The sequence below is a fragment of the Brassica oleracea genome, chromosome C8, assembly GCF_000695525.1.
Source record: "Brassica oleracea var. oleracea cultivar TO1000 chromosome C8, BOL, whole genome shotgun sequence".
Lineage (NCBI taxonomy): Eukaryota > Viridiplantae > Streptophyta > Magnoliopsida > Brassicales > Brassicaceae > Brassica > Brassica oleracea.
The window spans coordinates 31,663,521-31,677,265 of record NC_027755.1 but is presented as its reverse complement, the minus strand read 5'-3'; the positions used below and the strand labels follow the sequence as shown (position 1 = coordinate 31,677,265).

The window sequence follows — 13,745 nt, the reverse complement described above, 5'->3', positions numbered from 1 at the left end:
CTATCCATTTTTAGTAAAGTTATGGTTTGAGATCAACATATATGTCTTGCAGCACTAGAGAATTCGTGAGAATAATAGTAGACTAGGAGTTTTTTACTTTCAGTGAGCAAGCTAACGCTGGTTTCTACATGATAAACATGGATGCTCCCTATTAGTGAAACAATAGAGATAAATAAGAGACAACTAGTCGCCTCTTGAAGAATTGAAATAGACAAGCTTAGTCCCAAGCACTAGCCACTCCAGGACCATACCCTTGGTTAGGAACAGTTCCATATCCTCCACCATAGTAAGCACCACCTCCTCTACCATAAGGTATATAAGTATAACCACCAGGAACCGTCCCATACCCACCTTGCATTGCTCCATAGCCACCACCGGGACCGCCTCCATAACCTCCGCCGGGTCCGCCTCCATAGCCACCACGGGGTCCGCCTCCATAGCCACCACCGGGACCGCCTCCATAGCCACCAGATTCTCTCCTGAAGTCACGGCCTCCAAACCGCCCACCAGACCGCCGGTTCTTACCACCTCCAAATGAAGCACGAGATGCGTACCGACTCAGCCAGTCAGGGACCTCCTGGTTTGCTTCTTGCATCAGCTCAGCGAGTGGCTTGGCCATTGATGTGTTGTTGTCGTTGAAGAAAGCAGTTGCCAACCCTGAATTGCCTGCACGTCCTGTTCGTCCAATACGGTGGACGTAGTCGTCGATGTCGTTTGGCAGATCAAAGTTAACCACATGAGCAACGTGTGGAATGTCAAGCCCACGTGCAGCCACGTCTGTTGCAACCAGAATAGGTGTCCGCCCGGTTTTGAATGATCTCAGCGCCACTTCTCTTTCCTTGTATGCATAACAACACAATATAGTTTTAGGTCTGGTTGCACTGAAGTGAACTATAATCTCCGATATCCTGTTTTCGATATCAACAACTCACTAACCTGTTGTGACCTATCACCGTGGATGGTCGTAGCTGGGAATCCATTAATGCACAACCAATTCTCCAACGAGTCAGCTCCCTTCTTTGTCTCCACAAATACTAGAGTCAAAGCTTGCTGCAAAATAAAATAATCAGGATCGTCAAGGTGCTTTTGAAATTTGAACTGCAATTCATCACGTAGAACAAAGAGACAACGAAACAGCACAATGAGACCGAGAGGGCCACTACTATTAACTATGTTGACTTTTAACCACGAAACCAAACATATAAGCGTGTGCATTACCTTTCCTTGGTTACCATTATCCCTCTGAGCATGAAGAAGGTCCACGAGATGGCTTCTTTTGTCAGAACCGTGGACAAACTCTACTCTCTGGACAATCAAATCCGTACTTGACCCCACTCTTCCAACAGCCAGAAATATGTAATTTGAAAGAAAATCAGATGCAAGTCTCTGCACATAAAAATTAAAATTAATCATTTCCTCCAGATTATGTAAGTTTTAAGTTATTATTGCAGTACCAGTAGTCAGAGAAATACAGCAAGCAAGCAGAACAAACAGCACATAACAGCTAAGATACAAGAGATAATCAGCTACATCTCTTCTCCGGCAAGTAGACATGTGAAAGAGTTGCACAAACCTGTATCTCCCTAGGAAATGTAGCACTGAACAGCATCGTCTGCCGGACACCAGGAGGAGGCATGTCCATCTGCTGAACAATCTTCCTGATTTGTGGTTCAAAACCCATGTCCAGCATCCTGTCCGCCTCATCAAGTGCTAAGTATTTCACCATCTGTAGTGAGACTCTACCTCTCTCAAGCAAATCATTTAATCTCCCAGGTGTTGCAACAAGAATATCGACTCCCCTTTCAAGCTCCCTTATCTGTTAAACAGCAAAACACGAGAAGATTAGTAAAGATCACTAGACTTAGTATCATGAAATGTAGCAGTAGTAACATTAACCTGTTGGTTGACTGGTGTTCCTCCATAAGCAACCACAACCTTCACACCAGTCTGATATGAGAACTTTCTCGCTTCATCATGTATCTACCCAAAAAAATCATAAAAGACATATTTTTATGAATCTACAAATGATGCACATAGACTTTGATATTTTAGCAGTGATTCAGACCTGGCAAGCCAACTCCCTAGTTGGTGAGAGAATAACAGCAAGTGGATAGACACCACGCGGTCTCTCAACATGCTCCTCCTCCTTCATAATCCCACTAATAATCGGAAAGCAAAACGCAGCCGTCTTCCCAGACCCTGTCTGAGCACAAGCCATCAAATCCCTCCCAGCAGCTAATATAGGAATAGCGTTACGCTGCACAGGGGTCGGCTTCACGTACTTGCACCTCTGAATATTGAGATTCAGAGCCTCTCCGAGATCAATCTCCGCAAATGTATTAACAGGAGGTGGCACATTATCCCCACTCGTCTCGATGGGAATATCTTCATACGCTTCAAAGTTGATGCCTGTGTTGTTCTCCAGCTCGTTAACAGCCGGCGGCTCTGCATTGCCATCGTTACCAAACGGGTTCGTTTCAGTGTCCCTACGGTCCCAAACTCCACTTCTGTTACTCCAACCACCACCACCACCTCCTCCTCTACCTACATAGCCTGAGCCACGACCTCCTCTACCACCGCATCCCCCACGCTCGTTACCATGTGAAGGAGCAGCAAAGTCTGAAGACGCTGGACGGCTCCTAAGATGCGGAGGAACGTAGTTGGTTCTGGACGGACGAGAGTCACCGTAACCACCTCCACCCCAACCAGATGGTGGTGGTCTCTCCGATTCAGAAACATCAGCCCATGATGAACTCATACTTGCAAGCTACAACCTACAACTGATGTCTTGTTCTTCGAATCAATGTCCTGGAGAAGATGGTTATAAACATTCAGTTAGAACAATGTTGGAAGCTGTGACAAATAACAAAAACAGCAGAACACAATCTCACGAAGAACTAAGAACAATCATGTCCTAAAGCCACAAATCACTTAAACCCTAGAAGCAAAAACTAAATCGAACAGAGCATCGTTGCATAAACCATGCACAGAGAGAGAGATAAAGCCTAGACCTTTTTTACTAAACTCGAATAGAAAGCAAACCTAGATCAATGATGTACGGAAGTTATAAACCCTATTTTTTGTTTTTTTCCTTTCTTCTCGCGATCGCACACGAAGCAGCTGAATGAAACAAGGTTTCTGGGAAATGAGCAAAAAGACGAAGAGATATTTGTATTTCCATGAACCTTTTTTCAAGTAATGAAAAGCGTGCCGGCGTAGCTATAACGAAGTAAACTGCGTGTCGGCGGTAATTATCTTGGCGCGTGAAAAGAACGGCGAGCACGGATTGGATAGAGACGAATATTCATTTTGGTCTGGATTAAAGTTAATTACTGACAAATTTAGAAATTAATTTACTTGATTATTTATTCTATCTCTCACTCAATCTGATTCTCACCTCATCTCCAATCGGTTGCAGAGATTGAGACATTGAACAGTCGGATGGGGGGGACTAATGGACTCCAACGTTTGACAGGATTTTCTTATTCTGGGCCCACTTTAATTAATTAACGTGGCTTCCTCAAGCCTTCCAAAACGGCCTTACGTATAAAATACGTATCACTACAGGGTATTATGGTTATTAATCTATTTAGTCTATTAATTAATTTAGAGTCATATTTATTGGCATGTTTTTTTGACCTATCGAACAAAGCTGTGACTAAATATGACATAGTTGGATACATATATGTAATTAACCCAACAATTAGAAAATTTCGGAGACTTTCTATTCTCCTGATTTTTTTTGCGAAACTACACATTCTTATCAGGTACTTAACACTCTTTTTAATTCAGTAAGTCTTGGTGTGCTCACGACCAAAACCTGACCTTATGTTTCAATGTCTTAATTATTAAAATTTAGTTATATATACTATACAAAAATTTAAACTTTAATAGATTAGATTAAACCTATAATATTGCTTAAAAAATTAGTAGCCATTTTAAAATATAAATTTTAAAAGTTTAGGGAAAAAAATATCCCAAATCCATAAAAAAATATTAAACCGACCTCGAGTGTGCTAATCAAATTCCTAACAATACATTACCCATATATATCATAATCAGAATAATGTTGTTTTATATTTTACTTTTAGGTCGGTCAAAATCACCAATCAATGTAGGATTTAGGAAAGACATCGCCACAGGAGCACACAAAGTCGTTCTGATGTTATTTATGCGAAACATTGCTACTAAGACCCACGTCTTTAACCTCAGCAACGGCGAACGAACATGCATTTGCTTTCCCTATGTAAACAATCAATTTAACATTGATAAAATATCCACATTTGCAAATGGATCTCTTCATTGGCTGAATAATAACCTAACCATTACGGCATTGGATCTTCATACAGAACTATTTTATGAGGTATCGCCACCAAGTTGCTTCACCAAATACTCCAACAAAGTGTATTTGTGGAGTTTAAAAGATCGCTTATGCCTATGTGAAATGGAAGATGTATCAGTAAATTACCAAATATAGCTCGACTACAAAAACAAAAACACATTCCCCATAACATAGTCTTTCTTCCCCAAAACTAGCACATCCATAAGCCGAGAGCTACTGACGAAAAAAGAACAAGATGGTACAAACAATACTCCAACATGTATTTATGGAGTCTAAAAGATGCGATCTCTATGGTTAACAGTAGCAATAATGTTTCCTGGTGTGAGATCATAATATAATCAGGACGTAAAGGGACGTCGAGATTACATGACTGATCAAAAGCTCCGGACTCAACATGCTGCACTCCACTGAAGGAAAAAATAGACAAAGGGCAGACCAAGAGATGTCTTTGTACTCTTGTCAAAGAACAGGGTAGACATTGTTGAGAGTCCCGGAGTCAAAGAGCAAATTAGCTGTGTACTTTGAAGCATATCAGACGAGGGAACATCTGAAGCAACTCTTCACGGCTTCGTCTCTGCATAATTAATCATGCCGTTAACATTAGGTAAAGGCAAAGTGTATCACCACAAAATTGAAAACTGTACATTGCAGAGGATGGAAAAAAGAAAAATTGAAAATAATTTAGAGAAATTCCCTCAATAACTCTTTTTAAGTTTTTGTCACAAAAATAGACAAAAACAAGTTTTATTAAAGGGTAAAAGTACATTTTTACCCTAGGATTAACTAATATAGACTTAGGTTTTAGAGTTAAGGGGTGTGATTTTGGGATATGATTTCAAATTTTTAAAAATAAAAAATAAATATTAAAGATTTCAAAATAAAAAGGAGCTATTTTGGTCATTTTATTTTTTGAGGACTATTTTTGTGACAAAAAATTAAAAAGAGCTATCTGAAATAATTGCCCAAAATAATTATAGTACACACACCTTAATGCCGATGCAGCCATTGACATCAAGAGTGGTGAGTGTAGCAGGACAGGTGTGCGAGAGAGCCTCCAGACATCTATCAGTCACCCCAACTATTCCAAACAAGCTGCAATTTTTTTTTTTTTTTCTCATTGAAAGTGTCAGCAAAAAGAAATCATAAAACAAAATGAAGGAAACAGTTATAGAATTGGAGTTAGTACCTGAGAAATTCGAGAGAGGTACAACTATTAGCAATAGTAATCACACCTGCATCTGTGATACGCACGCACCTGCCACGTTTAAGAAGCATTTGGAATGAAGACGCAGCTTTTAGCTCATTATCTTTCTTCTAAAGGGAGACTTAGCTTACCATGTCAAGTTGAGAGACTCTAGCTTGTTGCACTTAGCTATATGACCAAGCCCTTCATCAGATAAGTTCTGAAAACCAAAGTGGCACTCTTAGTTACAGACTATATAATAGATCAGAAAATCTTAACTAATGTATTTAATCTGTCTATGGAATTGGATAGCAATTGAAACTTTAGTATTATTTGATAGACATCCAAGACCTTGAATAAACACATTTCTCTACAAAATAAAAAAGGACAATGCAACCAAATGAAATGCGATTCACTAACTAATACCTGAGCACCACATAGGTCTAAGAACCTTAGCTCAGCCAAAAGAGATATCTTCTTGTAAGCTTCGTCTGTGAAGCTGCAAAGAATTGCAATATAAGTTGCAAAACTTAGAACATCTAGATTTTCAATATAGCCAAGGAAAAAAATGGAACTAATGCTTAATATGATACCCTGAAAGAGCATAGAGGTTTAAGGTCTGGAGAGAGGAACACTTGTGTAGCACATGAAGTAATCCATCATCTGTGATCTTAACACACCTGGTCACATCATAAACAAACAAGACCAAACACCATAAGTATTCAAATAACTTACAAATCAGTAAATCACATTTTTATCGACAAATGAAAAATGACATTATTCAACAATGTTGTGGATTATCCATCACAATTAAATAACCACAGGGTTAGGCAACATTTTAGTTACCTGGTGATATTCAGTGACTCCAAGTCTTGATAACTTTCAGCTACTAGTTGCATACCTTTGTCTGTTATGCTCTGCACATAGAAGCGAGTGGAGGTACCCATTTGTGTAAGCCATTGATATAATTATAGCTACTCAACAGAAATAAAAACTCCAAAGAATATATTGATTAAGATACCTTGCAGCCGCTTAGGTTCAAATCAATGATGTTTCTGCAATTCTTCACTAGATGTCTAATGCAATCATCAGTCACCCTGTCAAATAAAATCTAGAATTAGCTTCCTATGATGAGGTAAAAGCAAGAAAGTGTGACAAAACTGAGCCAGGCATAATATTACCTCACGTTCCAGTAGATAGAGATAACTTTTAACTTGGGACATATACTAGTTATAGCTTCTATTCCACTGTCCGATATCTTTTGGCACCCGTTCAGATTCAAGCATTCTAAGCTTGAAAGCGCATCATGACACTGAAATGTTCATACAGCACCCCAAAACACAACATTGTGAGTAATTCAAACGGCTAATAGTAATAACTAGTAGTAATGTGCACAAAAAAGTTACCTGACTTTTCACAAGTTGAAGATGAGTGTCCTCAACACCCTGAGAAAATTCAAGATTGATATGCTTCACTTGACGATATCTTGGCTGCAATATTCAAACCACAATGAACATTCCCCACACTCACAACACAAAGTATCAAACTTGTGGTTTTTAACTAACCAAAGACAGAGCAGCTAAAAGCCTATCCCCTGCATTGGTCCTCTCACGCAAATCAATGTTCTGAAAAAGAGCATTCTGGTGAAATTGAAAATTTGGAAAGACCTGAGAAGTAGTGTCAAACTTTTGTTTACCAGCCAGATGGAAGGGTAGGAGACGAGGGTGCGATAGAGCCAAGGGCTAACGAGAAGGAGAGAAATTAGATCTCTCTGTGGCAATCTCGTGCTCACTATCCTCATCACGCTTGTTACTATCTCTCTCCTCCACATCTCTTCTTCCTCTTCCATCACTTTCTTCGATTCCATGATTCTCCAATCGCAAGTTTTTCAATCAAACAGCCTCAGGACTAGAGTCTATAAGAGCACGAGCAAAATCTTCCAGAGACGCGAGTTGTGTTTCGACGCGTTGGAACTTGATTGGTTATGCAAATTTATTTGGTTTCACCGCCGACAAAAGTCGGAACTAGTTTAGGTTCTGTCTGTAGCAAACATGACCATCCGGTTTAGACGGTTTTTATGGGTCGGTTTATTCGGTTTTTCGATTTTGAGAAAAAAAACCATCACAGTAAACCGAACTAAATTTTGGTTCGGTTGAAGCTCAGGTTATTCGGTTAATTTAGTAGGAAAAAATAATTGGGGATGTAAAATTCGATTTCTTGTTTTTCCGGTTTATTCAGGTTTTCTGGTTGTTATGGCCGAATCGAACAGAAAACCGATTATTTTTAGAAATCGATTAAACCGAAAACTTTGGTTCTGTCTGCTTCGGTTCCTACCGAATGCACAACACCAGTTAAAAGGCTTACCTGTAGTGTAGCATGTGGCCTACTATTAGGGGTCGGGAAAAACCCCACTTTCAGATTCGTTCAGTAATTTCGTCGAGCATCTTGTCTGCAATGCTCTCGTCCCCTCGTAGTTCACCATCCTTCCAGTGACTTAAGCAAAGTCTGAGATAAACCCTAAACCCATTTTCGCATTTGCGTCATCTGATACTCGAAACGTTCGATAAAGATGTTCGCCAAATCCAAAAGCTTTCTCTTTTCAATGAGCAAGCTGTTTCATCAGCATCAACAATGGCGAGAAATGGGAGCAATGGCGAAAGTGAGATTGAAATGGGTGAAGAACAAGAACCTCGATCACATCATTGACACCGAAACCGATCTCAAAGCAGCTTGCATCCTCAAAGACGCCATTAAACGATCTCCCACCGGTTTCCTCACCGCGAAATCCGTCGCCGACTGGCAAAAGCTCCTCGGTCTCACCGTCCCTGTTCTTCGCTTCTTGCGCAGGTAATCAATCACCTCCTCCTTCCATCTCGTCTCGTTGATAAAAATTGGATCTTGATGAAATTTTATAGAAGCTCTGTATCCGACTCTGTTTTCTTGTAGGTATCCGACTCTGTTTCACGAGTTTCCGCACGCTCGTTACGCAAGCTTGCCCTGTTTCAAGCTAACGGAGACAGCACTAATGCTCGACTCACAAGAAGAGATCATTCATCAAAGCCACGAGAGTGATACAGTGGAGAGGCTCTGTCGCCTTCTGATGATGATGAGAACAAGAACCGTCTCTCTCAGATCACTCCACTCTCTCAAGTTCGATCTCGGCTTACCTGACAACTACGAGAAGACGCTAGTCATGAGATACCCTGACCACTTCTGCTTCGTCAAGGCCTCTAACGGAAACCCTTGTCTAAAGCTCGTGACTTGGCGTGATGAGTTCGCCTTCTCTGCTCTGCAGAAGCGAAACGAGAGGGATGCTGTTACAGGTGAGGATGGTCTCTACCGCGAGTTCAAGAGAGGACAATCCGCATTGACTTTCGCTATGAGTTTTCCTCGAGGGTATGGAGCTCAGAAGAAGGTCAAGGCTTGGATGGATGAGTTTCAGAAACTTCCTTACATATCTCCTTACGACGACGCGAGTAACATCGACCCTGAGAGCGATCTCATGGAGAAACGAGCTGTGGGAGTGTTGCACGAGCTCTTGAGCTTGACTATCCACAAGAAAACCAAGAGGAACTACTTGAGAAGCATGAGAGGTGAGCTCAACATTCCTCATAAGTTCACTCGTCTCTTCACGCGGTACCCTGGGATCTTCTACCTTTCGTTGAAGTGTAAGACGACAACTGTGATTCTTAAAGAAGGGTATCGTCGTGGAAAGCTAGTGGATCCGCATCCTCTCACTCGTCTTAGAGATAAGTTCTATCATGTGATGAGAACAGGGTTTCTCTACCGGGCTAGAGGGGTAGGCATGGTCTCTAAGGAGGAACTTTTGCTTGATAAGGTTGACGATGAGGGCCCTGAGGAAGAAGGTTCTGAAGAAGAAGAGATTGTGGAAGGAAGTGAACTTGAAGAGGATTCAGAAGATGAATAGCATTAGCTGTTCAATTCAAATGTCATAGACATGTATCCTTATCAATTCACACACATCAACGAATGTTACTACATTTTATCTTAAGCAATGGAGTTGAGTTCGATCTATGTAAGCATAAACTTCTCGAAGGATATAAAGAGAGATTGTATTTCACCAAGAAAGATTGTCAACAAGAACAAATTGGATTTCAAACCAACAATAATACACTAGGAATCGTTAACCCCCGCGCAAGCGTGGAGTTTGAGTGAGTATTTATGTGATATATGTTATGAAATAGTATTATACTAACTTGTTTTACAAATTTTAATTATTTTTCAAATATTTACTCAATCTTCAAATTAAATCTCCTGTTGAATTACTTCATAAGTCATTCATTATTAATAGAATAATTCACTTCAATTCATTTTTTTTTACTTAGAAAGCATATCAATCTATAACACGATTTGTATGTTGTTTTTTGATAAGTACATAATAAACATAATAGTATATAGTATACTAGGATCGGCCCGCCTTACGGGCGAGATATTCTTTACATGTGATCCAGGTTATTATTTTTTGTATGATTTTGTGGTTCATGTTTTAGATTTTTATTTGTAAGAAATGTGTATGATAATGATTTTTGTTTTTTTAAGAAATTTTAGGTGAAAAAAAAATATATGTGATAAGATATGTTTTGATTGTTTACAATAGTTGTCTGTTCAAAATTTTAATTTAACTGTCTTTGCATTTTATTTGAATATATATATATATATAAGAATCTATTATAAAAATAAGGTAGTATAGAAATTTGAAACCATTTTGTTACTTTTTTGTATTAAATTTGAAATGTTAGACCTCATTGTTTGTTGTGTGTTTATTATTTGAAATTGTAGATTTAATGATATGAGTTAGAAACTAACTAATTGTTCATTTTGATCTACTTTTTGTTTTGTTTTGATCATTTAGGTTTTACGTAAACCATCTTTTTGGTTTATTTCAAAATTATTTTTATCGGGCCAAGAAATAGTTTGCAATCTTGGTTTAATATACATACAATTTTTTTAAAAAAGTTCGACCAATGATTTAAACATGTTAGTTTTCATATACAATTTGATGGCTGTATGATGTATATAACTATATTGTATTTTTATGTTAAGATTTGAAAGTAAGATTATAATAACTTTGATGTTTTTATGTATGTTAGGGCGTAGATGGTTTATTATTTTTTAGATCATGTACGTTATTCAGGGGTGGTTGTGTATTGTTTTGAGAGTTCGGAGCATATAAAATACTACAATATAGTTTGGGTGAGGTTTCTGTGGGCTTCTTGATTGAATGCTATTGGTTATGCATATACATATTGGTTGGTTAAATTAGGATTTCTTTGTGTTGGGTCTACTGAGTATGTTTCGTCCAAAAATTCAGGGTCTTGGTTTATTACTTTACAGATACAATAATCAAAATAAGATATTTTAATTTTTAGTTTCCATCTAATAATTTTAATTTTTGTTCGGCTTAAAATAATATTAGCTTTCATTATTTATATTTTGTTAATTTTATCAGAAATCATATGATTCATCTTACCATTTTAAAGATTGTCATGAATATACAATTGTTTTACATTTTAAAAAGTTGGTTCTACCTTTATTATGGTAATAAGCAAAATGAAATTTCTATAACACACAAATTATGAATTAATTTATGTTCTTAAACGTTTGTTTCTTAAATTCACTGGTATTATCTTCTTCTGTTTGCCATTTAATTATCTTAAAGATTTAATATATATAGTTAATGTTGACAAATAGTATATTTGAAATAATTTTTATTAAGACAAAATGTTTATTATTTCTCCTAACATAAGTTTTAACCTTTTATACAAATTGTGTTATTAAATTTAGAATTTTTTTTATTTTAAAAATTATATTATTAAAAATAATTTAACTAATGGATTTTGATGATTCTAAAGTATTTTGGTACAACTTTTTTATTAAAAATACAAATTTTAAATCATATGATTTTGTTTATAGTATTTTAACTAAATCACTACTTTTCTAATTCATTCAAAATCATCTACAAATTCACTAAAATCAAATATTCAGAAATACTATATTGAATATACTCTTCTCTTGATTGAAACTAAAAGACAAATAAGTTATGTTTGCCCATTCAAAATAGTTAAATACAAATCATGAGAAAAAGAGTATATTTACTGAAAATTGACCAAAAAACAAAGTGCTATTGTCCACCGCACCAATCTATGGGAAAAACATTTACAAATGAAAAAAAAAGACAAAAACCAAACTAAGTGACAAAATTTTAATATAAACTACCACAGAAAAATTTACATCTAGAACATATAAATCAGGCAATGGCTGTAAAACACGACCTCGTGTTGGAGACTGGACCTTTTTTAAGCATCTTTGCCGGGGAATAAGATTCCTCATTGATGCTTACGCTATTCTTCTGGTGAAAACTGAAAAGGCAGCAGCTATAAATTCAACACGTTCGTGAATTTTTTGTCTCTTCTCACTTTTAGCTTCCCTTCATCTGCCATATACATCTCTTTTTTCTCACATCAGACCTGTTTTATCAGTACTCAATCGACCTTTTTGCATTTTAGATATAAATATACACAGCACGACCGGAGTGCGTATGTGAATATCATATTAGATACAATAGTTGAAGATGTCCCATGAAATAAAAACAGCTAGTATTGATAAGAGAAAAAGATCATACCCAATGGTCTTACATATAAATGCCGTATTTGAAGAAAAAAAAATTTGACTGTGGAAAGGTTAGCATAAGTAAGATATCAGAGAAACTATATATCTATAATCTAGAAAGCTACACTAACCAATAACCAATTGGTATGAAAGAATAACTACTAAAAGATAAACCTGTTGGTTAGAATGTGCCTCAATCTTGGTGCGTTTGATCTCAACTTCTCTACTTGGTCATAAAGGATGTAGTGCAGGTAGTTGCGAAGCAAGAGATTCAGAAGTGTTTCCTGCACTCACAAAATGACACCTTAAATAACCAAACCAAAAGCTGAATCAAGAGTTAGTGTTGAGAGAAAATAGAAACACAAAATCAAAACCCAAATGAGCCACTAAAACGACAATGAGCTTCACTGCTTCTTTCATCTCTTCTTGGAGTCTCCGTCCCTCGTCCCGCTCCATGATCTTCCTCCTTCCTTGGAAACAAAGTCTTGAAACCAACAACCGTCACTCGGCGGCAATTGTTCACATCCTGTAGTCCGTCTGGAAAAGCAGCTGCGTGGTGGGAGACAGCCATCGACATTGCGTCCCAAACAGCTCCCACATCTGTGTCTGAGCTCTGAAGCTGTATCCAGCTTCTAATCCAGCTTCTACGCTGCTATTAACGTCCACGGCTTGGCCTCCGTGTCAGACCTCATCACTCAAAACTGCATCTACAAAGATCTCATCCTCTCATCACTCTAGAATATAGATAAACATAAAATGTATATATTAAAACAGGTTTACAAAATATTTGAACCGGTTTGTAATTTTAAATTGGTTTACACCATTAAACAAAATTAAAAAAAAAACTAAAAATACAACACTAAACCTAATCTAGAGGCCGCCGTCTTCTTGTTGAACTCTCCACCGCTGGCAAAATTGAGCGTCCTGCCTTCTCCGCCTCTTCCGCTGTCTGTTCGTCCAGCTTCCTCCACATCGCTTCCTCCACCTCTGCCTCCTCCAACTTTCTTTACCGAGAGAGAGAGAGAGAGAGAGAGAGAGAGAGAGAGAGAGAGAGATCCGGCGTGGCAGAGAGGAGAGAGGCGGTGAGAGAGAGGAGACCGGTGGTGGTGACTCTCGCCTTCTGTACCGCTCAGTCTCCGTCAGTCTTTTCTGGCCTTCTGATCTGTTAACAGACGTTCTAGGGTTAGAGGCGTATCGATATATTTGGGCCGGATAACACGCAAAATCACACCAAGCCCAATCGCACAAACCATAGTAGTAACTGATACGGTGTGTTTAGAAAAGTGGACACGCGTCGCCGTTAGAAAGAACGACTTATCTAGGTGGATGATGACGTGACGCGCCCGCGAGGAAAAAAACATAGATAGATTCTTCAGATCTTTTTTTTTTGTTTTTTTGTCATTATTCTTCTGATCTTTAGTGGGCTAAGTAAACAATTATGTTTTTGTTATAAGATAAACTTTGAAATGATCCTCCACTTCTTTACCAACTCAAGCACTATGATCATCTACTCATCAAGCACTATGATCACCCATTCATTTACCAAATCAAGCACCATCTTTGTTATTTTATGTATTGTTGCTTACTATA

General features: G+C 38.0%; 3 protein-coding genes across 5 annotated transcripts; 1 reads left to right on the top strand and 2 right to left on the bottom strand.

The window, feature by feature from the left end:
* Nucleotides 1-60: 60 nt before the first annotated feature.
* Nucleotides 61-3,154, bottom strand: LOC106311982 (DEAD-box ATP-dependent RNA helicase 52-like). Of its 2 annotated transcripts, none has more exons than XM_013749342.1 (7): nt 3,043-3,154; nt 2,066-2,808; nt 1,897-1,980; nt 1,574-1,816; nt 1,219-1,386; nt 937-1,050; nt 61-838 (listed from the first exon to the last, which is right to left on the bottom strand). In XM_013749342.1, the coding sequence occupies exons 2-7, from the start codon at nt 2,756-2,758 to the stop codon at nt 218-220; spliced, it is 1,923 nt and encodes a 640-aa protein (XP_013604796.1). In that variant the 5' UTR covers nt 2,759-2,808; nt 3,043-3,154; the 3' UTR covers nt 61-217. The 2 variants fall into 2 exon arrangements, with proteins under 2 accessions (XP_013604796.1, XP_013604797.1); XM_013749343.1 differs by having other exon boundaries at nt 3,012-3,153.
* Nucleotides 3,155-4,440: 1,286 nt separating this feature from the next.
* Nucleotides 4,441-7,517, bottom strand: LOC106309579 (F-box protein At3g58530). 2 transcript variants are annotated; one of them, XR_001263598.1, is made up of 13 exons: nt 7,222-7,517; nt 7,091-7,150; nt 6,932-7,015; nt 6,707-6,837; nt 6,547-6,622; nt 6,372-6,442; nt 6,119-6,205; nt 5,952-6,024; nt 5,678-5,745; nt 5,529-5,597; nt 5,329-5,434; nt 4,646-4,916; nt 4,441-4,604 (listed from the first exon to the last, which is right to left on the bottom strand). XR_001263598.1 is itself a non-coding variant. In XM_013746633.1 (12 exons), the coding sequence occupies exons 1-12, from the start codon at nt 7,390-7,392 to the stop codon at nt 4,851-4,853; spliced, it is 1,062 nt and encodes a 353-aa protein (XP_013602087.1). In that variant the 5' UTR covers nt 7,393-7,517; the 3' UTR covers nt 4,490-4,850. The 2 variants fall into 2 exon arrangements, 1 of the variants encoding a protein (XP_013602087.1); XM_013746633.1 differs by having other exon boundaries at nt 4,490-4,916.
* A 401-nt stretch (nt 7,518-7,918) lies between these two features.
* On the top strand, nt 7,919-9,560 carry LOC106308157 (protein ROOT PRIMORDIUM DEFECTIVE 1). Its single transcript, XM_013745292.1, has 2 exons — nt 7,919-8,372; nt 8,472-9,560. Exons 1-2 carry the CDS (start codon nt 8,095-8,097, stop codon nt 9,451-9,453), a joined length of 1,260 nt encoding a protein of 419 aa, XP_013600746.1. The 5' UTR covers nt 7,919-8,094; the 3' UTR covers nt 9,454-9,560.
* Nucleotides 9,561-13,745: the final 4,185 nt, after the last annotated feature.